General features: G+C 46.8%; 4 protein-coding genes and 1 long non-coding RNA gene across 9 annotated transcripts in view; 2 read left to right on the top strand and 3 right to left on the bottom strand.

Moving 5' to 3' along the window:
• The first annotated feature begins 646 nt into the window (after positions 1–646).
• Positions 647–6282, top strand: LOC131666975 (delta-1-pyrroline-5-carboxylate synthase). The gene is made up of 7 exons (XM_058940119.1): positions 647–806; positions 882–1215; positions 2373–3023; positions 3395–3756; positions 3963–4418; positions 4485–4775; positions 5498–6282. Exons 1-7 carry the CDS (start codon positions 648–650, stop codon positions 5660–5662), a joined length of 2418 nt encoding a protein of 805 aa, XP_058796102.1. The 5' UTR covers position 647; the 3' UTR covers positions 5663–6282.
• A 138-nt stretch (positions 6283–6420) lies between these two features.
• Positions 6421–13674, bottom strand: LOC131666976 (U4/U6 small nuclear ribonucleoprotein Prp4). Of its 4 annotated transcripts, none has more exons than XM_058940123.1 (5): positions 13651–13674; positions 10122–10623; positions 9641–10018; positions 9340–9553; positions 6421–9154 (listed from the first exon to the last, which is right to left on the bottom strand). In XM_058940123.1, exons 2-5 carry the CDS (start codon positions 10594–10596, stop codon positions 8692–8694), a joined length of 1530 nt encoding a protein of 509 aa, XP_058796106.1. In that variant the 5' UTR covers positions 10597–10623; positions 13651–13674; the 3' UTR covers positions 6421–8691. The 4 variants fall into 4 exon arrangements, with proteins under 4 accessions (XP_058796106.1, XP_058796105.1, XP_058796104.1 ...); XM_058940122.1 differs by lacking the exon at positions 13651–13674 and adding an exon at positions 13630–13650; XM_058940121.1 differs by lacking the exon at positions 13651–13674 and adding an exon at positions 10720–11538.
• LOC131666978 (uncharacterized) lies at positions 11808–14311 on the top strand. The gene is made up of 3 exons (XR_009302157.1): positions 11808–11895; positions 12082–13364; positions 14132–14311. It is a non-coding gene; the product is annotated as an uncharacterized LOC131666978 (long non-coding RNA).
• On the bottom strand, positions 13689–18525 carry LOC131666977 (collagenase-like). The gene is made up of 5 exons (XM_058940124.1): positions 15199–18525; positions 14901–15114; positions 14673–14803; positions 14360–14589; positions 13689–14265 (listed from the first exon to the last, which is right to left on the bottom strand). Exons 1-5 carry the CDS (start codon positions 15365–15367, stop codon positions 14095–14097), a joined length of 915 nt encoding a protein of 304 aa, XP_058796107.1. The 5' UTR covers positions 15368–18525; the 3' UTR covers positions 13689–14094.
• Positions 18526–18655: 130 nt separating this feature from the next.
• The window catches only part of LOC131666936 (gamma-aminobutyric acid type B receptor subunit 2), an 81886-nt gene continuing 76788 nt past the window's right edge, over positions 18656–23753 (bottom strand). The window contains exons 13-20 of one of the 2 annotated variants that reach the window (XM_058940036.1): positions 23508–23732; positions 23218–23400; positions 23037–23136; positions 22513–22551; positions 21757–21883; positions 20570–20931; positions 20078–20494; positions 18656–19824 (exon numbers count right to left, since the gene is read on the bottom strand). In XM_058940036.1, the coding sequence (XP_058796019.1) occupies positions 19379–19824; positions 20078–20494; positions 20570–20931; positions 21757–21883; positions 22513–22551; positions 23037–23136; positions 23218–23400; positions 23508–23732 (1899 nt within the window). In that variant the 3' untranslated portion in view covers positions 18656–19378. The remainder of the gene's footprint in view (positions 19825–20077; positions 20495–20569; positions 20932–21756; positions 21884–22512; positions 22552–23036; positions 23137–23217; positions 23401–23507; positions 23733–23753) is intronic. The other variant, XM_058940037.1, reaches the window with a different exon arrangement.

The raw sequence follows: 23753 nt of genomic DNA, 5'->3' as shown, positions 1-23753 counted from the left end.
CGGTTCATTCGCGACGGCGGTACAATCCGGTTATATCCGATCGTTCGCGGGGAAACGACGACGCGTGGACGGACGAGCAGCGCGCCCCATTTATACAGGGCGCGAAGTCGGGCAGGACGAGGGCTGCATCGATTTTGGCGCGCGCTCGCGCGTACCTCCGGTCGACGACGGCGACGACGATTGCGCGCCACCTCGCTCGCGCCTACGGCCCCGTCGCCGGCCGAGTCAGTCAAGGGCATCGCTCGCGGAGATCGGGGCTCGGCGCGCGCCCGACGGAGAAGAGAGTCAGAAATTATGCAGCGAGCATCGGACTTTGCTCCGCTGAGTATAACTTCGATGTAGGAAGCGACACCACCCGTCCGCCCGCGAAACAGCCGACGGACGCACCCGAGATGCTCGCGGAAGTGGCGCTCGCCTCGTGATTCCGAGCGGCTCGCGTCGCGCGTTGGCGAAACGCGTAAATATCGAAATATTTGGCGCGTCTGCTGGTCTCGCGCGCGCGCCGATAAGACGGCATCGTTGGCGCGGTCGCGAACGTCGCCTCCCACGAACGCGCCGCTCTCCCCCCGGCCGCAACGTCGCGCCGAGCCGTCTCTCCCCACTGCAGGCCCGCGCGCGCGAGATAGCCCGAAGCCGGTGCGTCGGCGATGATAAGAAGGCTGGGACTCGTGGGCGCGCGGTCAGTGATCGTTCGGCAGCCGTCGCCAGCCATCCGCAACGCCATGTACGCGAGGTTGCTGCAGCTCGCGCCCAGGCGGGCGTTCTCCGCGTCGCCCGCGCTCACGCTCACCATCCGCACCGTCGGCGTAAGTCACGGCCCCGGCGGCGCTCGCGCCTCCCAACCCAGAGCACACCAGCGCCATCACGAGCTCGCTCCGCAGGGCAAGCGGGTGGACCTGAAGCGGGAGCTGCAGACGGGCGAGCGGCCGCGACGCGCCACCTTCACCGAGCGCAACCAGCTCAAGTACGCGCGCAGGCTGGTGGTGAAGCTGGGCAGCGCGGTGATCACGCGCGAGGACGAGCACGGGCTGGCGCTCGGCCGGCTGGCCAGCATCGTCGAGCAGGTGGCCGAGTGCCAGAACGAGGGCCGCGAGTGCATCATGGTCACCAGCGGCGCCGTCGCCTTCGGCAAGCAGAAGCTCGCGCAGGAGCTGCTCATGTCCATGTCCATGCGCGAGACGCTCAGCCCCATCGACCACACCAGGGAGCAGGCCTGTGAGTACGCGAGTTCCGTCTAGTCGAGTCGAGTCGAGTCGCGCCGCGCGCGTCGGGAGCTCGCGAGCTCGTTGTCCGGAGCGACGATTCACCGAACAATGGAGAAAAACGACAGTCCCGAGGAATGGCGCGTTACGCCGATAACCAAGCATACAATAACGCCGACAAGTGCGACGGAGTGAGTAGTAGCCTGATCTAGAACCAATAGTGATTAATTCGGCCGCAAAGTCAGCAAACTCGGGCATAACATTCAATTGGCAATTAGCCGGCTGACTGTGTCCGCGTCCGCCTGACAAACTTCGGCAAACATGACTCACGCCCGAGTAAAACTCACCGGGGGCGGGCGGGGAGAGAGAGGCACGTGCAAAAGAGTCATAATCCCTGCTACGGCGCTCGTGCGGAGTAACGCTAATGACTAGTGCATCGGCAAGGCCACTCTCTCGCTCGATAATCGATGGTCCTTATCTGTTTTATCCGCGTCGTTAGCCAGGCTCGCCGCTCGGCCCGGACCGCAGCGGCCCATTGCAATTGCAAATTGTTTGCGCCGCAGCTACAGTCGGGCTCGCTTGTGCTCCCTCGGCGCGTCCCTCGAGGCGTTCCGCTGCACGCGGTGCCGTCGGGGGCCGCCTCGTCGCGCTCTTTGCGCTCGGCATACCCGATTCTTCCCCGACGAGACGAAGATGCGCTTCGAGGAGCGCGCGATAATCGCCAGGTTCGCAGCTCGGCCTGTCGATGCATCCGATATTCCGATCGCACTCGCGCGAAGCCCCTCGCGAAGCCCCTCGCGAAGCCGCGAGCGCGCGCCGAATCGGGACGCCGCTCTATTTCTGGCTGGCGTTCTCGAGGCTGATTCGACGATACGACTATCGCGGCTTTTTCGCTAATTTATCGGTGCGATCTACGCATGTCACACTCTGATAATCGGCGGGCGGCGAGCGCCTTTATCGCCTCGCTGCAACGGGAAAGGAAAGCGACCGTAAATCGTGCACGTCGCGGCGCGGGCTCGTGCCGGATGAAACTGGTAAGAACGGCGCCCTCCCCCCGTCCCGGCGTGCCAACGCAACGCGGTCGCGCTGAGCGAGCGGCACGCACAGGTGCCAACGTCCGTCTCGCGCGGAGCCATTAATCAGCAGGGCCGTTCTGGCGATTCCCCGCAGCCACGATGCTGGAGCCGAGAGCCGCGGCGGCGGTGGGCCAGTCGGGGCTGATGTCGCTGTACGACGCGATGTTCGCGCAGTACGGAGTGAAGCTCGCCCAGGTGCTGGTGACCAAGCCGGACTTCCTCAACGACGAGACGCGGAAGAATCTGTTTAGCACGCTCAGCGAGCTGATCAGCCTGAACGTCGTGCCGATCATCAACACCAACGACGCGGTCTCGCCGCCGCTGCAGTTCGACGACGAGGTCGTCGAGGGTCACAGCGGTCGGCGCGGCATCCCCATCAAGGACAACGACTCGCTGGCCGCCATGCTGGCCGCCGAGGTGCAGGCCGACCTGCTGATCCTGATGAGCGACGTCGACGGGATTTACAATCTGCCGCCCTGGCAGGACGGCGCCAAGCTCCTGCACACCTTCAGCTCCGACCAGCGCGGATCCATAACCTTCGGCGAGAAGTCCAAGGTCGGCACTGGCGGCATGGACTCCAAGGTGAACGCCGCGCTCTGGGCCCTCGACCGCGGCGTGTCCGTGGTCATTTGCAACGGGATGCAGGAGAAGGCCATCAGCAGCATCATGGGCGGACGAAAGATCGGCACCTTCTTCACCGAGACGACGAGCAGCTCGGCGCCGGTCGAGGTCATCGCCGAGAACGGTGAGCCTGCGCGATTCGGTGTCTACGACCGATTCGGATAAGGAAAAAGACGATCCGAGATTGGACTCTCGTTCTTTATCGAGACGTCGCGGCGACGAGCCGTGATCGCGCGTTCGTTTCATCGACGTCGTCGCCGAGCAGCTCCGCGACGAATTCGCAGCGGCCGCTGCGATCGGAAAGATACGCGCGCGTGCAGTAAATGCGCCAATAAAATGTCGGCGATGAAATTACGCGAGCACTCGACGACAAAAGAAGTAGTTTATCGTTGCGCGCTTTGCATGAACTTTGAATTGCACCGCGTTATCGGCGCATTGCGCAACGTCTTCGCTTCGAGTCTCATGTTCCCCGACGTCCTTGTCTTCCGCATGCAGCGCGCGTCGGCAGCCGAGTGCTGCAGTCCTTGGCGCCGGAGGAGCGCGCCGGCTGCATAAACACGCTGGCGGGCCTGCTGGAGACGCGCCAGAGCGAGATCCTCGACGCCAACGGCAAGGACCTCGACGAGGCTCGCAAGTCGGGCCTGGCCAAGCCCCTGCTCTCGAGGCTGTCCCTCACGCCGTCCAAGCTCAAGTCGCTGCGCGACGGCCTCAAGCAGATCGCCGACTCGTCGCTGACCAACGTCGGCAGGGTGCTCAGGAGGACCAAGCTGGCCGACGGCCTGGAGCTCAAGCAGATAACCGTGCCGATCGGCGTCCTGCTCGTCATCTTCGAGTCGCGGCCCGACAGTCTGCCACAGGTGAGCGCCTCTCGGCGGCGACGCCGCGGCCGGGATCACGAGCGCGGCGCGTTCCGCAAAGTTTCCGGTCGCGACGCCCTTATCTCGTGGATATAATTAATCGAGAGGCAGCCGCGCGATAAGCGCGCGCAGACCCACGCAACGAGCACGGCTACTCCGTGTAGGCAGCGGTGATCCCGCCTGACGCGACTGCCGTGTGCTCGCAGGTGGCGGCCCTGGCCATGTCCTCGGCAAACGGCCTGCTGCTCAAAGGCGGCAAGGAGGCGGCCCACAGCAACCGCTGCCTGATGGACCTGGTAAAGGAGTCGCTGAGCTCGGTGGGCGCGGTGAACGCCATCTCGCTCGTGTCGACGCGCGAGGAGATCGGCGACCTGCTCTCGATGGAGAAGCACATCGACCTGATCATACCGCGCGGCAGCAGCGAGCTCGTGCGCAGCATCCAGCTGCAGTCCAAGCACATACCCGTGCTCGGCCACGCGGAGGGCATTTGCCACGTGTACGTCGACAGGGAGGCCGACCTGGACAAGGCCGTGAGGATCGTCCGCGACTCCAAGTGCGACTACCCGGCCGCGTGCAATGCCATGGAGACACTGCTCGTTCACGAGTCGCACATGGCTAGCGGCTTCTTCAACGACATCTGCGCCGTGCTGCAGAAGGAGGGGGTAAGAGATCGGCGCTGCTCGACTCGGCCTCGCAGTCAGTGACCGCGTTGTTCCGCCCGCGCGCAGGTGAAAATCAACGCGGGCCCGAAGCTGCGCAAGCTGCTGACGTTCGGGCCGCCGATGGCGCCCAGCATGAAGATCGAGTACGGCGCGCTGGAGTGCACGATCGAGGTGGCGGCGTCGGTGGAGGACGCGGTCGGCCACATACACAAGTACGGCAGCGGCCATACGGACGCGATCGTCACCGAGGACCAGCGCAACGCCACCTACTTTCAGCGCGAGGTCGACAGCGCCTGCGTCTTCCACAACGCCAGCACGAGGTTCGCCGATGGCTATCGCTTTGGCCTTGGCGCCGAGGTAAGCCTCTCCGCGACCCTTCCTCACCGTTTCGCTTTGGCGCGGATCGGATCGGCAGAAACAAACTCGCGGTTATCGTTGACCTTCCCGTCGCTCACCGACGGGTCAATGGTCTGCATTACAAGCGCGAGCGAACCGAGTGAAACTTATCTCTTTTCGCGACGTTCCTTTTGCATTTCGGTTGCTTTGCCTCCGGACAAGTTGCATCGAGAAAATACATGCTTACGTTGCGCCGTCGTATCGTAGCAGATAAATAACTCGCAGTGACGTTTCGCTACCCGTGCTGCGTTTGCGCGAACGATCGTCGCGCGAGCGGTTGTTTTCGTACAAAACGAGGCGGATCCTTTGAATTTGGAAAAATCGGAAACGAGTCGTTTGTCAGACGGCTAAATCGTTTAACCGATCAATTTTCTTCGACAAAGAATGCCAGTCTCGCCTCTAATTGAAAGCGAACGAATGTCTGTTGGCGCACAAAGACCGGCGATTAATTCGCCACGAATGGAAATTGCAATCGGTCCGTTGCACGTGCCGAGGTGGTGACACTGACGTCCTATTTCCCGCCTGTCCTTATCGCGAGAGAAACGACAATTAAGAATCTCGACACAAATCAATTAGGTTATCAGCGTAGTCGAGCGCGGCGAACGAAAGCGAGACAGACGTGCTACTACGAGCCGCGGGCCGCCGACACGTGTCACATCTGCCTTGCCGTCTTCTGTTCGCAGGTGGGCATCTCGACGGCGCGGATACACGCGCGAGGACCCGTCGGAGTAGACGGGCTGCTCACCACCAAGTGGGTGCTCAACGGCGACGGCCACGCGGCCGCTGACTTCGCCGACGGCGGATCCCGCAGCTTCGTCCATCAGTCACTGCCCGTCGACGAGGCGTGACGATGCCCGCTCGAACGAGCCCCGCTTATTTATTTAGCCAATTGTGTATATTCATCGACGCGACCGCGCGCGGCCGGCAGAGCTCGTCGTCGGCCCCGTCGCTCGCCGGCGATCGTCCGAGCGACGCACGGCCGACGAGGGGCGTCGCGAGTGCTCGCGCGCGACGCGAGTTTCTTATTATTAATAAATCCGCGCGGCGAGGGATCGCGTCACCGCGATCTCTGGCTGCGCCGCGTGAACGGCCGCTTGTCGCGCGCGTCGATTTCCGTCTTCGCGCGACGATCGAGAGCCGCAGAGAGCTTCGGGGACCGACGGCGAAGCAGCCTCTCGTACGCGTCGGCGATCAAAAATCCAAGAGCGCAACAGCGCTCGCGAGTCAGCTGGGCCGCGCGAGGCGAGCGAGAAAAACGACTTGGAAATTCGTCGTGCTCGCCGGCTCGAAGACTGCGACGTATAAGCTCGGTTTACCACTGCCTTTTGTCTTCTTTCTTCGTGCCTCTGCGTGCCTTGCCGCGAACAATGCTCGTTCACACAAAAATGTAAGTGCATGTATATACGGACGCCTCTGCTCGGATAGTATTAAAAGCTCGGCCTTCCTCGAAAGTGCCTTTGTTTGTAAACCATGCCTAAGACTTCATTTACTCCACGATACCCTTTGCGCCTCGCGAGCTCGCGCGCGAGAACCCAAACGACGACGAGACCGTACGCCGCACGTCGCTGCAATTAAGCGCCCATTTCGCGGTCCTTGAGAAAATGTGGGTCGCGAGCGACGTATCTCGCGCGGGGCGAGGAGGGCAAGGATCAAGCGATATCAAGATAAGCCTAATCGCTCTTTCATTTTGGCATGCTACCGCGCCCCTCATCCTCCTCCCCCTCCCCCTTCTCCTCGTTTTTCTTTTTTGGAGTGGAAGCCTCGTTGCGCGCGACTTTTTTTTTCTGATCCATCTCTGATGCTTTCTCGCGATAAGCTAGACGATGTAAATGCATATTGATTCTTCTTTTATTTTTGTTTTGTTGCTGCCATTCGGTTCGATCCGCGAGAAAAATGGTCGCTTCGGATTTCATCTCGAGCGGATGGATGAAATTTCAAGGATTTGTTAATCAACGGAGATGCCCGCGTGCATTACATTCCTGTAAAAAACGTTGAAATTTATAAAAGTGCTTCATTTCTTCGTCGTTCGCTTGCATTTCGTTCGGACTTGAAATGTCGATCTTAGCGCACTTCGTTACTTGCAACACTCGGTGCGCTACGCGATTCGGACAATCCCTTTCTCAAAATAAAAAAAGATTTACGCAGGAGCCTTGCAGTCTCGTTTTCAAGCTCCGACGCGAGTCTAATCAGCGGCAACGAAAATAAGCGCATGCTTGGCGGGAGTTGCGTCCGAGTGCGAGCTCATTAATATTGCGCCGCCGCTCCGGTGCGGAACTCAAGCATCGACTCGGCGACCCATCGAGTCGTCGCTGTCGCGCGGCCCTCTCGTCTCGGGCGAGCAATGGCTTATCGCTCAGATGCGGCAATCAAACGGACAACTGACCGCGGCCAAAACATTCGTCGTCTGGCGCGAGCCGCTCGTTACGTAAAAGCTGAGATTACGCACTCTGCGGAATATTTTGACGCCCGACTGCCTGTAAGGTCGGCTTATCGTCCCGAGCCTGTACCCCGATGTTTGCGATTGGTTTCTTGCAAAATTTACCATTTATCCCCGTGGACGAAGGCGTCGATCGCTACGAACGACAGTACGATCCTTATCGCTGATTTTGATTATAATCGGCTGGAAAAGTTTCGCGCGCGAATTTACCCGGAGAGATGTAATCGCGGTCTGAAACTTGAACGCCAGCGAAGGAATATTTTCGTGTAGCCGACAGCTAAGCCGACAGATAACCCTGAGCGTAATATCATCAGTTTGTTTGAAAACAAACTGGAAATGAGGCGGGAATTCTATGTTATGCTTGCAGTGCAGAATTGCAGATTATGATGCGACTCGTTCGGCAAGGATGTGCGTTTGATTTGGCGTCGTGCAAAGTTCAATCGTTTGATTAATTTTTTCTTTTCATCATTGCGGAAATCGGAGCTTATCAATATTGCGAAGTCGACTTTTTTTGCTAAACAATAACACAACTAATCTTATTTTCGATAGTCTGAAGCTTTGAAATAGCTTTATTTTTTTGAAACAATTCTCAGCTCATTATCTAATCGTTGGCATTTCAAAATCGTCTAGAGATAATAAAAATAGAAAGACGATCGTGCGGATTTTTCCTAGTAAAACTGCATTATATTAATCACAGTTGTGGATAATAAAGTCCAATTCTTGTCAATAAAAGAATAATAATATGGCACATCTACAGGCTGACGTCGATCACTTATTAAAATTCCATTGAAATGGTATCTACGTTCCGTCAGCCAAATACGAAAATTTCAATAGACCCCAAAGTCCATCGGAATAAAGTCCAACTCTCCCCGTTTGAAAAATAAAATGCACAAGAATGCAATAGACGTTGCGAGCGCGCGCTCATTTTTCGCGAGCATTGACGTCATTCGATTTGATAAAGTCACGAGAAGAGAGTAATGATAAGAAGACACGCGCCCGGCGTGCGAGCGGACGAACAAAGATGCAACTCTCATCGATCTTCGTCTGAGACAGCACTGGGTCGCTGACTGACCTCCACCATATACACGCTCGATCAAGTTAATGAGCCGAAAATCGGCACGGCTTGTGCGTACGCGTTACAGGTGATTAAGCGTAGACTCTGATTTACATGACTATTTACACATTTATTATTATTATTTTTCATTCAATAGAATCAACATTTTATTCATTCAATCTGGTCGAATAATTAACTGAGAAATATGTCAATAAGTTAAGTTTTGTTGCGTGTCTGTTTATAAAATCAATCTACTTTTTCAGTCAATAATTGCAAAATACATTATCACTCAATGATAGTCTTCAGGATTGGTATAAAGAATAGTCCAAAGAATAGTCAAAGCTACAGAAAACACTTAAAAAATGACCTATTTACAGTTATGTACGTTAACTTAACGAATCTGGAGCCCATAATTTGAAAGTCCGATCGTACGAAGTTGTGGCGATATATTTGTCATCTGAAGAGATGTCAACTGACATTACCTTGTTGTCATGACCTGATAATGTTTTCAGTGGCTGCCAAGTATTTTGTGACCATATACTCGCAGTATGATCATACGAAGCAGCCACTAGATATTGACCATGCTCTTTTTGGTATTTCACGTCTGAGATAAGGTTCACGTGTGCTGGAATGGTATATATGTGTGCCCTTTTGCGAAGATCCCAAATTTTAACTGAATTATCCTCCGAGCCCGTTGCTATATGATAGCCATTAGGAGCAAAGTCTATGCCAAATATGGACTTGAGATGGCCTTCCATAAACATAATACACCTGCCAGTCCTCAAGTCCCACACTCTTCCAAATGAATCTTGACCTCCTGTAGCAGCCACTGAACCATCAACTTGGAAACTGAAAAAATTTATAAATAATTTACTCACTTAAATCATAATATTATTAGGGAACATGAAAATATCTAAACAATCAAGAGAAATAAAAAGAATAAATCTATGTATTTTATGAAAATGTATTAAATACATTTTTTAGCTGATTTTATTTCCATATATCTATTTTTCAAAATAATTGAGTAATTTTACCTAATACAGTGAACTGGCTTGGTATGACCTTCCTGATGCAACACCTCTACTTTTTGTTGCAAATCCCATAGCCGCCAAGAATAATCATGTACACATGTTCCTAAGAACATTCCAGATGGATGAAAAGCAAGGCGTGAAACTCTGTATGGCTTGTGTCCTTCTACCTCAGCTAAGGGTTTATCACCTTTTCCACCTCCCCATAACTTGACACTACCTACAGATGAAAAAGATGTTCAGAGTTTTACTCAAATCACTAAATTTTCATAACTAGCAAGTGAAAAATTATAAAAATTTTATTTACCATCTGCTGCTGCACTGGCCATCACAACTTTTCTAGCTGCATGATCATCAAAAATATCTCCTTCAAGGGTTGCTCTTGGATGAAAAACAATACAACCCGCATTGCATTCATGGCCTTTTAGTGTTCTCAATAAAGTACAGTCAGGAACTGACCACAATTTACATAAACCAGACCAGGAAGCTGTGGCTAGTATTTTAGAGTTTGGACTGAATTGGCAATAAGAGATTGGACGCGTGTCACCAATTTGAGAACATTCTATATTTAATCCATGCAATTTTTTGATTAATTCTTGACGTTTTGCTGTCTTAGTAGCAGAAGGTAATTCCAATTCTTTTTTCGCTCGTGCAAGTCTCTCTCTGGCTCGAGCAAGTGAATAAACTGTAAAAAATCAAAGTTCAGTGAAAATATACATAATTATGTAGATAATTATATAAATATTTTCTCATTTTTACATTTTGATAATATGTATATTATTCATTACCTGCAATCCATTTACGAGAAAGAAGAAGGGATTTTGGTCCTTCATGAAACCAAGTTGTTTCCGGATCTTTTTGAGGAGCAGTATCGTCATCCTCTTTTTTCTTGATAGCATCCTCTCCTAAACTTGCCAAAAGTTCCTTAAGACGATTCCGTCTGTCAGCTGGACCTTCCCCAAATAAGCAAACTGGTTCTCCCAGATGTCTTAAATCTTTCTTGACCTGAGAATCATCGGTTGATACATTGATTTGCCTTGCTTTTTTCCTCCTTTCAAACTCTTCCAATAACTGTTGACGATCTTTGGACATTTCATCTTCAAGATCCATATATTCATTTGAAATATGAACATTTGCAAGTAATTGCTTAGGGTCACCATCTTTTCCATCTCTAATTGAATCTGAGATAAGAGAATCTTCCAATGTACCATAATGTATGGTCCTTGGCTTCTTAACATATTGGGGCTCATCTTCATCAGACATTTTGGTATCTGATAAGATGTAATTTTCCTTTAAATGATATTCAAGATTATTTAAATGATATAAAAGCATTAAGTAAAGCATTTATTGAAAGATTAAACTAAAATCTTCAGTTAGAGTACCTACTTGTTTAACAAATAATATGCTCCAAATTAAAAAATAAATAAATAACTAAACTATCTGAAGAGAATTATTAGACACTATTTATACACAAATTGAGGTTTTAAACATTTATAGAACTCGTATTAGACGACCTAAAGTATTTAATTGATATACCGATTTGTCTTGATTTGTCTTAACCTCGCAGCTCGTAGTACTTTGTCACGCACGTAAACACAACTACTGCGCAGGTGCATTTTTTAGTACACAATTTAGCCGCTAATAAATTTCGAGTGTTGTGTTTGAAAATAAAAAGATGAGATTCAGAAAAATATGTGGCTAGCTGCTATAGTGTTACAATTGCAAGTAAATTTTTAGTTATTTACGTATTTCTGATACCTCGTATATATGTCATGTGGACAAAGATCATTCATATAAATTATTATTTGGTTGTTAGCGGTCTAAGGGTATCATAATTTAGTCATTAGTTATTTTTGGATAATATTTGGATGCTGTTGTGAATTTATATGTTGGAAGGAATAAAGAATTTAAGTATATAAGATGGTCTTCGTGAATCTTGAAGAAAATAATAATTTTGTTATCAAGCATCTTTACTTCCTTGAGAATTAAACTTTCAAGTTTGAAGATTGGGAACGAAAACTTCAAAAGGAAATTGAGTGTGTTATTAAAGTATGTTACTTTTTATGTATAATATGTGATGAACAATTAGTTCTTGTTTATGTATATGAAATAAGTTTTAGTTAATATTACAATTATTACTAGAGCAATTTACATACTTACATAATTTTATTTAAGTACACATGAAATTTTATTCATATTTGCAGCATTTATTTAATTCATGTCTTATATTTTTTAGTTTGGAAGGAATAGTAGCTGATGATGCTACGTATGTATTTACCGAACATGTATATTCCAAAAAGAGGAGAGAAATTGTTATTATTCTATAAACTATTTTACATAATCTTTTGCAAAAGAAATGCCTTTGAATTTAGATCATTGGAGGTATTTAGTGTCTTAATGTAGTTTTTAATTTGAGATTGATTGTCTAGAAATAAATTTAGATAATAAACTTATTTAATCTCTATGAAGGTTCATTAATCTTGAGTTAAAAGAAAATTCAGTTGGACTAGGATGCTGTTGTCATGATGTGAGAACTATCTTAAAAGTCAAAGCTTATCGTAGGTTGGTATATACTCTAATTCATAAATCATAGAAACAGAGCTATGGAGTTAATATTAAAAGTAAATGATTGGCTCAGAGTTCTTTGATATTTTTAATATGGTTTTAACTAATAAGTCTGTAATTTTTATTTAATAAAATAGTTGTTTAATGATGATTTTAACAACATTGTTTGTACTCAATGTTTAGAAAATCCAATGCCCTGTCACCATACATTTAATGGAGAGAATGTCTCGGAAGAATCCTGTGATGATTTACAAATTGATCAAAACCGTCATTCTACAATATTAATGTTAAGTGAAAAATATGAAGCTGATATTAGCTTTGAACACTGGAAAAGGAAAGAACCAATTAGCATCAGCAACTTTAATTTAAACTTTGAAAATTTTAGAGATAAATTTTCAAATGATAAACATATTCTTGTTAATAATATATCAAAAATATCAAACTGTAAAAAATTTGGATTTGATATTATTAGCATAAATCAGTGGAAAAGAAAAGAACCGATAAACTTTATAGATTTAGATACAAGTTCTGGAAACTTTAGTTAAGAATCCCATGCTAATAAACAGATTATCAATATAATTGAATTATCTAAATATAAAAAAACTGAACTCCACATTGGCAGCACTACCAGTGTAAAAGAGGAAAAGCCATAAACAGTAACAATTTAAACATAAATTTGAAAAATTTTAGTCATGAATCTTCTAATGATGAAAAGATATGATAACAATGTATCTAAAATATAAAAATATAAAAATCTAAAGTGACATTAGTAAGTGGAAAAGAAAATAGTCCAAAAGTTTTAGAGACACAGATTCTTAAAGTTCTAGCAAAAAGTCAAAAAGTATAGCAAGATAAAATAACTAGCTTATGTAATACATCTTACAGGAGACTAATAAAAAGAAATTTAGTAATTGGTATGGAATCGTTTTAACTTGTAATGAATTTCATAACAATTATTCAGAAAAAAGCTAACATTGAAAAATATTCTTAATTAAATAGGTTTTATTTATTTCAGGATATTTGACTCGTCGTCCCATTCTACGCCACGAAAAAAACAGGAGATCAGAATAAATCAACAAATAAAATAACTTCAAAGTTTGACAAAATTATATGAACAATAAAAAAGCTTTAGAAATTGAAAAGATGAAATTAAGAAAGAAAAAAATTTTAGAAGTTATGAGAAAATTACTTTAACAAAATAGAAATCTCCAAAAATTACTGTATTGATATTTGATAAATCTCCAGAGATTGAAGTGATTACTCTTGATGCTGAAGAATCATGATTTTCTGAAATGCAAAGGTGTTTTCCTGGAAAGCTTTTTACTTCTTTTACAAATAATATCATTATTCGTTTCGTACCGTTTCAGTTCTTAATAATTTCCCTAGAGAAGAATAGTGGTTAAACTTATCTTCAGGCTACAATCCTGATCCCAATTATAAAGAGAGTCCAAACTTCCTTTTTCAGAGTAAGTATATACTTTTTATCATTTGCCATAAATTAAACAAATAATTCAATTTATTTGATTTTGTCAATCACGGGAAACGAAAATATGTTGACAATGAACAAAGAATAATGATTGTTTACTTCGTGAAAAGTGAATTTAAAAGTAAAATTGAAAATTTGCATTTTCTTTTGTGATTTTTTAATGTATTTAAATCGATTGTTCAATTTTGTAACATTAAATTTTTATCGATAGTTTATTAAAACCTTGGACCCGGATGTATAATTACCTATATTTTTATTCAAATTACCAGTGTAGTTTCGATAAAGTCAGAAGTTTCTTAAACAGAATTAAAATCGATTGAAGCCAAATATTACTTATCCATCGGAAAAAAATCAGAATGAAATAAAAATTATTGATTTTTCAATCACACCACAGTTTTGGCTAGAAGAATAGCTTTTGGTAGTAAAATAAAAATTGTAAGCATCTTCAAATTCGAATGTAGCTAAAGTAAGCGTCTGTGTAACATTTGCTCTGCGATTATCTACTGCCAGTAGCCCTCTAGAGTTTATCCAAGGAGTCGTTTGATATCCCGATGGTCGGTCTGCACATTTAATGGGATTACACATGCTCGATTGCCTCTCGAATCAAATTCAAATTCTCACTTTTTACAACATTTTATTATCAAATGTAGCTTAAGAATTCGCCAAGCTAGCTGTTAAAAAATACAAAGTCTAAGTAAAACAAATGACTTTCATTTGTAGCTGATCCCCGTAACTTTTTTAATCCAGATGTGATAAGCAGACACACGAGTGAACACCGAGGGCCTTGAACTGGGACACTGACCGTCGCTGTAACTGACAATTCCAACTTGAACGGGTTCATCGTCGCTCTCGAGCACAACCAAAGGGGCGCCGCTATCTCCCTAAAAACGGAAATTGAAGTATCGATCAGAGAGAGAAATTCTCGTGTGGCAATCATTTGTCAGCTGCTATGCAGCCGCAAGCGTATACGCTTACACGACAGACGTCGTTCTCGGTTGACGAGTCCGTGCAGATGTGCGTTCCGTCGATGGTCCACCACACGTGGCATTTAGCATTTGATATAATCTTCACACTTCCGTATTTCAGCTTTTTTATCGCATGGCCGTTCTGCCTGGCCTGACCCCATCCGTAAATGTGACCCGTCTGGCCCACAAAAGACTTCCGGGTGTAGGATGCACCGGCCAAGCGGATCGGTTGAATATTATCTGTATAACAAGAGAAAAGAGATATTCTTTAATGTCCTTTCAATTAGCTGCTTGGCGTTCGGCGAATAAAAAAAAAATCTCACCATCAAAAGGAATATCCTTGGGCATATATAAAAGAGCAATGTCGTATTGGTCGAATTTATATCTCAATCTAGGATAGATTGCCCTTTGATTAACTATCATCGTCACACCTTTCTTGCCGATGTAATCGTAACTGATATCCAAGGACGAAGTGCAAAGAAATGTATAAGGATGTTACAGGGTTCGAATTGATCTGCGTAGGTCAAGTCAAATTGCTTTCTAGCTCTCACCGGAACGCGGATTTGTCGACTACTCCGAAGGCAACCAGAAATATATGAGACTTGTAGACGCAATGGGCTGCCGTAAGTACCCAACGCTTCGATAGAATCGTCCCACCGCAGGACATGTAACTGCGGTCTTGGTTTAATTGATGTACGACAGCCATGAAAGGGAATTGGCCGACTGCAGCGTAAGAACCTCCGTAGATTTTGTCTATATTGTGTTCTGCGAGCGATACGTTTGCACGTGTTAAGGAAAAACAAAAAAATATAATTTAATATCGAAAAAATAAATTTCTTGTTGCTTTACCATCGAATTCCGAACTGTCCAGAGAGTATTCACGGTCTGTTCTATTGCCAGTAGAGGTATCGACGGGACTGTCGCTGAAGGTGAAATTAACAAACATCCTCGGCAGTGCAACCGTTGTTTTCGTAGCTATCGAAGCGTAAAGTAAAAACAAGAAAAATCTAACGAACATCTTGAAAACTATGTAGAGCGAGGGACAAAGAGTAAGAAAAAAAAGATAACGGAATAAGAGTATAAAGGAGGAAGAGATAGAGAAAATCCTCTTCCGCAACCCGAGAGAAATAGCGAAGTTGCCTCGCTGACTGTCCACATTAGTCTGTCGGCTTGCCGATGCGTCGACCCGTCTCTAAGCGTCTGCCGCGTCCTTGGTTGCACCCCCAAAATCGACCTGGTGTTTTATTGTTGTTGTGTTATTTTATTATTTTTCTTTTTTCGAGGGACTCTCCTGCGCTTTCTACTCATCTCAAAAGAGAAATGCACTATGGGGACGGGGAAAAGTCGAAATTTCGTGCTGACCGTGGCGAAAAAAGGACCGTGGCGTGTCAAGGACATCGAGATGCCCTTTTCTTTGCTGCTTTTCTCGCCAAAAGATTCCATTCTTCCCTTTTTTTTCTTTTTGGTGCGCGTACGTGTACACAAAGTCAAAGAGTCTAATCGACTTTAAAATAGACTTTTATCGATTGACAGCGAATAAACAGGTCAATACATTCGCAAGCACGCGCTAAATGCGTCCATCATCTTGACCGCCTCAAAGAGAGCGCCGCGGCAGCGACGTCACAAAAGCAATCAACCCGCATAATAGCGCCTCTCCACGCGGAGAAGCAGCGGGAAAAAGGCAAAGGGCTGCAGGGAATCCGGAAAGTACACAATACAGACACCTCTTTTTTTCTTTTAAAGTCATTAAGCGATAATAAATTTATTAACCGACAATAAATCTTATTGACAGTAAACAAAGTTGATGTATCGTACAAATAATCGAATAAACAATTGTTTTTTCTTCCTTTGTTATTTGTTTGTTTGTTTTTTTTTTCTTTATTTGTTTTCTCCCAAAAAATGGTGCCCCTCCCAATATTTATTCGTCGCAAGATGCGGTTTTTTATTTATATCGTTATTCACACGTTTACTTTAGTCAGTCACACACACGCGCGCGCGAACTTCGTTTTCGCTACGATCGAGTTTTTCTTATTTTTTTTTGTTATCTTTCTTGTTAAAGATTAATCATTATTTAAAAACGCTTCTGTATACATCTATTAAATGTTTCAACAATATTGGCGCCTTGGGCAGAACCCGCTGCTAACTATTTTTTTTAACCGTCGTCCATTTTCCTCTCTCTTTCTCTCTTCAGATCATACCAATTATTAAAGGCCATTCACTGCAATATCGCACTATTTTAAAAGTATTTCCATTTTGTTTTCTGTTTACCAAATTATTATCTCCAAGATGTCGACGCTGGACCGGACGTTCTTTGCTCTTTTTGCCGCTGCCGTTCTTTACAAAAATTGTGGTGACTCGTATTATTTACAAAATAAATACTGATTCGAAAATGTATGCGGTATTTGATGGTGTGATTGAGAAAACGACACTGCTTGTATTTTTATCACTTTTGCGAGACAGCCTTCAATATCGATTAGTATGTCCTCTATAGATGTATGGCGTTAAACTTTTACGTCTTTTTTTTTTTCGCTCACATTCAAACTATTACACATTGCATTATGAATATCATAATTTGTAATATACAATTTTTCAATACCTACGCGTTAAGACTCGTCATTACTTTGGTGGTTCATAAAGATTACCCAAAATCACGTCCAAGATCGCGACGATCGTTGATTAGTTATCTATGTCGAGAGGAAATTATTGCAGTCGTGAAACAATCGACTAATCGTAGCGTGCGTGGTCAATCGCAACGAAAGCCATTTGCGTACAATATTGTCCCTCGAACGGAAAGCGGATTGCCGTCTCGCAATCGCCGAACAAGTCACATACTCAACGACGCGCTCTCTCTCTCTCTCTCTCTTTCTCTCGGTCTACAAGGTAAATATCTCTGTCTCACATGCACACGTCGCACTTGTCCATTCGTTAGATACTTTTTTTACGTTACCTTTTACTTTTCTCGTATTTATTTTTATTTCGCAAATTATCTAACTAACTACGTTTGAGTAGTCCATAGTCGATAGCGAGACTGTACGACAGGTATAATTTATTATAAACAGTTCTTGAGTCGGGAAGTTGCTCTCCTTTTGATCTCCTTTGTCTCTCCCTGTGGCGTTGAAGGATCAAATCCATTTACGAGGATCAAGATACGCAATTTATATTCTTACGAGAAAGCTTGAGAGTGAACTTCTTTGTTCTCTGATATCGCACAAACAAACTCGACTCGTTCTCACTTCGAAGCTCACTATTCGTTCAATCATGTTTACATCGAGTACCTGAGATTGAGGATTTTTTATTTCATAGTTTGGTATAATGAGGCAATTGTAGAACGAGCGAGACTTCAAAGGAGACGGAAAAAAACGAGATTAGTAAGAAATGCGAAGTAAACTTTAGAATGAAAATTCGTTGATTTACTGTACAAGATGAAAATTGAACACATTCCCTTTAATGTAAAATTTCGATTCCATCGACATAATTAGATTCTGTACAATTTACATACGGAACAAGTATATGCTTATATGTAACATTACTGACTTAGCACAATATCCTCTTCTCTATATTACAAAAAATTAAAGCACTTCAAACATTCACTCTCTTGCTCTTTCTCGCACATAACATAATGAACTTCTAGTTTTTCATCAACAGATTCCTTAAAATATCACCTACTTTTTTATACACATAATTAACAGTCAAAATCAATCGATAATATAATCCTTTTTCAAATGATTCAGCAACAATATTTTGTACTAGAATATATACCAATGCATATTTTTCTTAACATTACAACTTAACGTTACATCGGTGTGTGAGTGTGCGTTCATAACTCATTGCGCCTCTCAACTTGGACTTAAAACACGCACACACACGAACACACCAGTGAGGAATAATTGACACATTAAAACGTTTTATTTTTCGAGAGAAAAAAGTCTTTTCCGTTTTCAATGATTTTCTTGGTATTTTACGTTGTCGTAATCAATGACGGCGATTTTGGCGTAGGCCCAAAAAACAGAGTTCACTTTAGTGTACATCGTTTCCATTAACCTCATAACTTCGATAAATAAAACTCTTATCCTCGTAAGTCGCATAAAATCCTCTTTTTCATGTAAACGTCGTCCATTGTCATACATTATAATTATAAAACCGATCACTTGTAATTACCTGTGTGTGTAAGTTATCTTTTATTATCTTTAATATTATCTTTAAATATATATATATATATATATATATATATATATATATATATATACACATATATATATATATATATATATATATATATATATATATATATATATACACACACGTCGACGCGCGCGCACTCGTCGTTTTTTACTCCCTCGTCGATCGAGCTACTACTACTCCGAATTATCATACAAAATTCTTCTAAACGTACAGACGCTGTGTTTGTTCTAGTTCTCTCTCTTTCTCTCTCTCTCTCTCTCTCTCTCTCTCTCTCTCTCTCTCTGTCTTTCTCGGTGATTTGGTATCTCATTACAATTTCGTTATAGAAAAACAGAAGGGATAGTCGTTCGCCTTCGCTGAAGATTATTCTGTACACTAAATTGACTCTAATCCTGACGGCGAAAGCATTTTCGAAGCGTTCTGCCGGGCGTACATCCGACGCGCGCCGCGTCCGCAGCTGTAGTTTCGCTCTCGTTACCAAACGTTCATCAAATAATGGGGCAGTTAAGCATATCGTCGTGTGCACGATTACTTTCGATTAGTTTGCGACGCGGTCGACGTTGATGCTACTGCCTGCGCGTGCTTGCGAACCTTTCGAAAATGTTGGTTCGTCGTCGTCAAAGAGACCCAACGCGATCGCGCCGCGAAAATACGATTGCTACGGATCGAAGACTGTACGTATACGCAACTGCCACAGTGCGTGTTTTTTTTGTTTTTTTATTTTTTTGTTTTTTCATACAATTCAGAGAGCGTGGCCATCGTAAAGGTAAAGAAGGTTGTGGGGGTGGAAGGGGGGGCAGGGTGCAATCGTCTAAGTTTGTTAGACACGCATCATCGACGCGAAGAGCTAAAGGTATTCGACGATGTCGCACTTGATGGAGAGGTTGGGACAGCTGGCGATGCTGGCTCCGTAGCGGCTCGCGGTGCCTTTGTGCCTCTCGGTGAGCAGTTTCTGAAAGATCGGCAGTATGTTGACGTCGAGCAGCTCGCCGATGGACACGGCGCTCTGCATCTGCGAGGAGCTGGAGCCGCCGCCGACGCCGTGGCCGGCGGCCCCAGCGCCGCTGCCGCGGGCGCGGAACTTGGACGCCACGTCCGGCGTGCTCTGGGCGTAAGACTGGGACTGCTGGCGCAACCGCGACTCCATGTGGCGGTGGCACGAGCGCCGGCGGTGCGGGCACTCCGAGGCCGGGTGCGTGTGGCGCGTCGCCGACTTGCCGGCCGTGCCTGACGCCGGTTTGTCGCGCGAGCGCTCCGACACCGAGCGTTGGATCATCGACTCCTCGTGCTTGCCTGCAACAATCCGACCAGAGCGCACGCTATTGCGGGATCGAGCACTCGAGTGTAGGCGTGGCGCGCGCCAAATTTCAAATTAACAAAAGAGTGTCCGAGTTCTTTCGAGGCCCGTCTCATAAATGCGAATGCATCCCCCCTTTCCGCCTGTCTGCGAGAGAGACCTGAATCAAGGCTTTTCCCCTCCGCACCGACTTTCGTGATAAATCAGACGTAGATATCGCCAGCGAACTGCTGGATTGTTCACGCTCACCATTGTCCGAGTAGCTGGCGCTGACGACAGCCGGCACACTTGGCGAGCTGGCGTTGTGCGAGTCGTAATGCGCGCGATGTCGCCTGGACACGTCGCCGCCGCCGTTGAGCATCGCGTGGCTGGTCTTGCCGCCGCCGCCGCCGCCGCCGCCGCCGTGCTTCTCGCAGCGGAATCCCGTGGTGGCGCCGGTCAGCGCCCGCCTGTGCCCACACTCGCCGATGACGAAGCCGCCGCCCAGCGACTCCTCGGCGCGCGTCGCCACGTCCTCCGTCGATATATAGCTGATAGAGTTGGCCGACGGCACCGACGTGCGCCGCTTCTCGGGCAGCTCGTGCTGCGAGTAGCCGAGCTCGGTCGCCTTCGCCGACGACGAGCGGCGCTTCAGCGAGGACTGGTGCGCCGGCGTGCCCGTCGGCCCTGCGCGCACCGCGTCGTCGGTCATCCCGGGATCGCTCGTCTCTCGGCCGGGGGCAGCCCAAGGGTCGTACGTACCGGTGTGCCTGTGCTTGGGTATGTACTGCACGCTGGTGATGATCGTCTGTTGCTCGAGGTAGTCCTTCTCGTTGAGCTCGCCGAAGCTGACGTTCTTCGGCGGTGGCGGCGTCGGCAGGCGACCGCGCGAGCCCCGGTGGCCACTGCACACCTCTCGAGCCGTCACCGGCTCCTCGTCCGAGTGCGACTCCTCCACGTGCTCGACCGCCGCCGCCGCCACGCGACGGCGACGGTCCTCCGAGGTCGAGTGCTTGAGCGCCGACGGGAGCGCGCCGCCGGTCGGCGCCGTGGCCGCGTGCGTCGCCCGATCCACGCCGCCGTCCGTGGTGGTCACGATGCTCGTCGAGAACGTCGTCTTCTTCCTGCACACGAGAGCCGCGCGTCTCCATGTAGTCGCCGAGCTGCTTTTCCAAAGGTCGATCTCGCGCGCGTTCTCTCTAGCTCGCGGACTATTTTCGCCGGATATATTGCCTCGCCCGCCGGGCGTCGCATCAGACTTTCATACTTCCTCGAATGTCATTCGGTTTTCATGCTTGCGCACGCATTCTCTTTTATGAGCTCTCTCTCTTTCTTTGCGCGGCTCGTTTTCCAGCGCCATACGTCCTTTATGCCGTCAATGGAGCTCTTGGAAGAGGCGCATTATTTCGCGTCTTCCCAAGATTATTCATCCTCGAAACGAGATCTGCCCGCGTTTTGTCGGAAGTTGTAAATCAATTAAAAACGAAAAGGCCCAAGCTCGAAAAATGCGCGCGCAACGAAACGTAATAACGAACTTTCGGAAAGTTGCAGCGTGTCACGTTCTCTTCTTTACGTCAATTAAAAATCCAACAAACGAAGTTGCAGCTCGGCTCTTGTGCTTTGAAAGTTTCGCATAACCTTACGGATAATTCGATTATTCCATGGCTGAATAATAGGCCAGCTTCTCAACGAGCAAACATCCAACTTTTTTCCCTTTCATCAAAATTCAGCACAATGAACGCTCGTTAAAAAACAACAAAAAAACAGAAAAAAAAAAGAAAAGTTGAACGCGTTGCCCTTCGGGGCGTAACTTTGATAATTAAGCCGAGAGCGACGTAATGTCCCTCTTAATCTATCAAATTTTCTATCTTTGAAGTGAAAGCAAAATAAAAATGACCCGAACGTTCAACCTGTCAGAAGCAGTTTGAAAACTCAACGAATCTACGTACTTGGCAACCTGTTGATCTAACGAGCTCACGTTGACGTAATCGCCCTCGAGTTGAGAGACATTCGCCGCCGAGCTCAAGCTGTTCATGGACATGGAGATGTCAGTCGTTTCCGTGGTGATGGACGGACCTGAAACACACGCAGCCGTGCAGCTCATTAACGTTCCTCTCCTCAATGATGCTCGAGTGGTATTTTTGCTCGCCTGCAAGACAAATACCCATGCGTCTTTTATTTTGCCTCGCGAGCGCTGATCCAATTTTTCGTGCACTGGCTCTATCGCTGATTAAGCGGCTTTCTTGATCTGTGTGTGTGCGCGCGTGTGTGTGTGTGTGTGTGTGTGTAGTGTGCGCGCACGTTCGTGTCTCGACTTTTTGCGAAACAATTTGACAGGTGCTTCTAGAGAAACGTCGGGAATGCTATTGCAACGAAACATCTACAAAAACTACGAGGCGTTGACTACGGGCATGAACATTGTTATCATCTTCCGTCTGACCATTTTGTTACGCAACGATAGGAAAAAATCTACAGAACGAAAAAGAAAAAAAAAGAAATACAAATAGCCATTGTTTAGCAGACACTCCATTCGAAACATCGGAATTGTGTGTAAAAGCAATTACTACATTCGCTTGTCGCACATAACACGCGTGTCATGCAATTCAAAGTAGGCATTACAGAGGTCGATAAAAAAAAAAAAAAAACAAGAAAATGGTAAACTTTGTAAAAGAATTAGCTTTTTCGCTCGATGCTCGTGAACTGACCTTTCAAGTTTTGAGTGCTTTGCCGCTGGACAGTGGGTTCTAATACACAGATTTCGTGGATATAAACAGATTGTATTCAGAATATCATTCGTGAGATAATATATTTACATTTTATACAGAAATGTTAAACAGCTCGAGGTTGAGAAGGTTAATGTCGAGGGAGAAGTAAAATAAAAATTATGCATAAAGGCACTTCCACACACGCAAATAAGTGAAAAGTAAATGGTGCGACGATACAATCGCGCGGCGAGAAAAATGCAGGAAGCAGCAGTTAGGTATATATCCGAGAAAAAGTTCGGACAAATTGCAAAAAGAACCGCAAGAGCGGGGAATAAAAAGCGCGCAGACTGCTCGTTGAAATTTAAAAGTATCCTCGAGTCCTCCGGTTCATTACAGCTTTCGCTAGATTCCTCTCTCGACTGCTGCTCGTTACATTTCCTCGCTCGGAGACGTCGCTCGGCGTCACATCCGCGCGCGCGCTGCGGGGCAGGGGAGGGCCGGAGCGAAAATGAAAGGAGCTTTACCTTCTCTTTTGATAGTGGTCTCCCGTCTGGGCACGGTAAGCCTATCCATCGCGGCCTGAGTATCCGCCAAGCCGTCGTCGCCGAGTCTCCTTAAATACATCTGCAACGGCGACGCAGCTCATTAGCGGGGCATAATTGAATGGGCAAGCGGCGGGGAAGAAAGAAAGGTAGCGCGCTCTACCTGCAGCTCGGACTCCTTCTCGTGGAGGAGCTTTCTAAATTTTTGATTGGCAGTCGTCACGTCCTTCATTCGCTCCTCGAGCTCGCTGATGCTCGAGCCACGTCGCGTCTTCGGCATCGGCCTCAGCGTCGGCCGGAATCTCTTGTCGATCTGTCCCTGGGGATTTCTCTTCAGCTCGATGATCTGCAATGAGCAGCGACGAGCGCGTCTTTGCTGATTGCCTGCTCGTGCGGCAAGCCCGTACTTTGCCAGCGCAAGCTGAACGGACTTGGCAGGGCCACGCGGCTTACCTTGGGCACGAAAACGAGGCAGAGCGTGGCGGTGCTGCAGAATATGATGAAGACCGCGAGCATTATGAACATGGCGTCCTGTTTGTCGGCCAGCACGAAGCTGATGGCCGCCCCGGTCACGCACATTATCACCACGTTGTACACCGACATCCCCACGTACTTGCTGTCGTTCAGCGCCGGTATGCTCACGTGCCTCGTCTCCCAGGCGAGGAAGGCGCCGAATATCTGCCCGCCAGACGAAAGTTA

The sequence above is a fragment of the Phymastichus coffea genome, unplaced genomic scaffold (assembly GCF_024137745.1).
Source record: "Phymastichus coffea isolate CEN01 unplaced genomic scaffold, Cenicafe_Pcof_1.1 PCOF00062, whole genome shotgun sequence".
Classification (NCBI taxonomy): Eukaryota; Metazoa; Arthropoda; class Insecta; order Hymenoptera; family Eulophidae; genus Phymastichus; species Phymastichus coffea.
This window is presented reverse-complemented; position numbering and strand designations above follow the sequence as displayed.

Excerpts from the sequence above, each read along its gene's own strand:
- LOC131666975 (XM_058940119.1), top strand. The coding sequence starts at position 648 with ATGATAAGAAGGCTGGGACTCGTGGGCGCGCGGTCAGTGATCGTTCGG. Across the intron at positions 3,024-3,394 it reads CGAGGTCATCGCCGAGAACG|CGCGCGTCGGCAGCCGAGTG; the intron begins GTGAGCCTGCGC and ends TTCCGCATGCAG. Across the intron at positions 3,757-3,962 it reads GGCCCGACAGTCTGCCACAG|GTGGCGGCCCTGGCCATGTC; the intron begins GTGAGCGCCTCT and ends GTGTGCTCGCAG.
- LOC131666976 (XM_058940120.1), bottom strand. The coding sequence starts at position 10,677 with ATGCTTTACTTAATGCTTTTATATCATTTAAATAATCTTGAATATCAT. Across the intron at positions 9,554-9,640 it reads GGCCAGTGCAGCAGCAGATG|GTAGTGTCAAGTTATGGGGA; the intron begins GTAAATAAAATT and ends TTTCATCTGTAG. Across the intron at positions 9,155-9,339 it reads AAGCCAGTTCACTGTATTAG|TTTCCAAGTTGATGGTTCAG; the intron begins GTAAAATTACTC and ends AAATTTTTTCAG.
- LOC131666977 (XM_058940124.1), bottom strand. The coding sequence starts at position 15,367 with ATGTTCGTTAGATTTTTCTTGTTTTTACTTTACGCTTCGATAGCTACG. Across the intron at positions 15,115-15,198 it reads GGACAGTTCGGAATTCGATG|AACACAATATAGACAAAATC; the intron begins GTAAAGCAACAA and ends TATCGCTCGCAG. Across the intron at positions 14,804-14,900 it reads GTCGACAAATCCGCGTTCCG|TTACGATTACATCGGCAAGA; the intron begins GTGAGAGCTAGA and ends CTTGGATATCAG.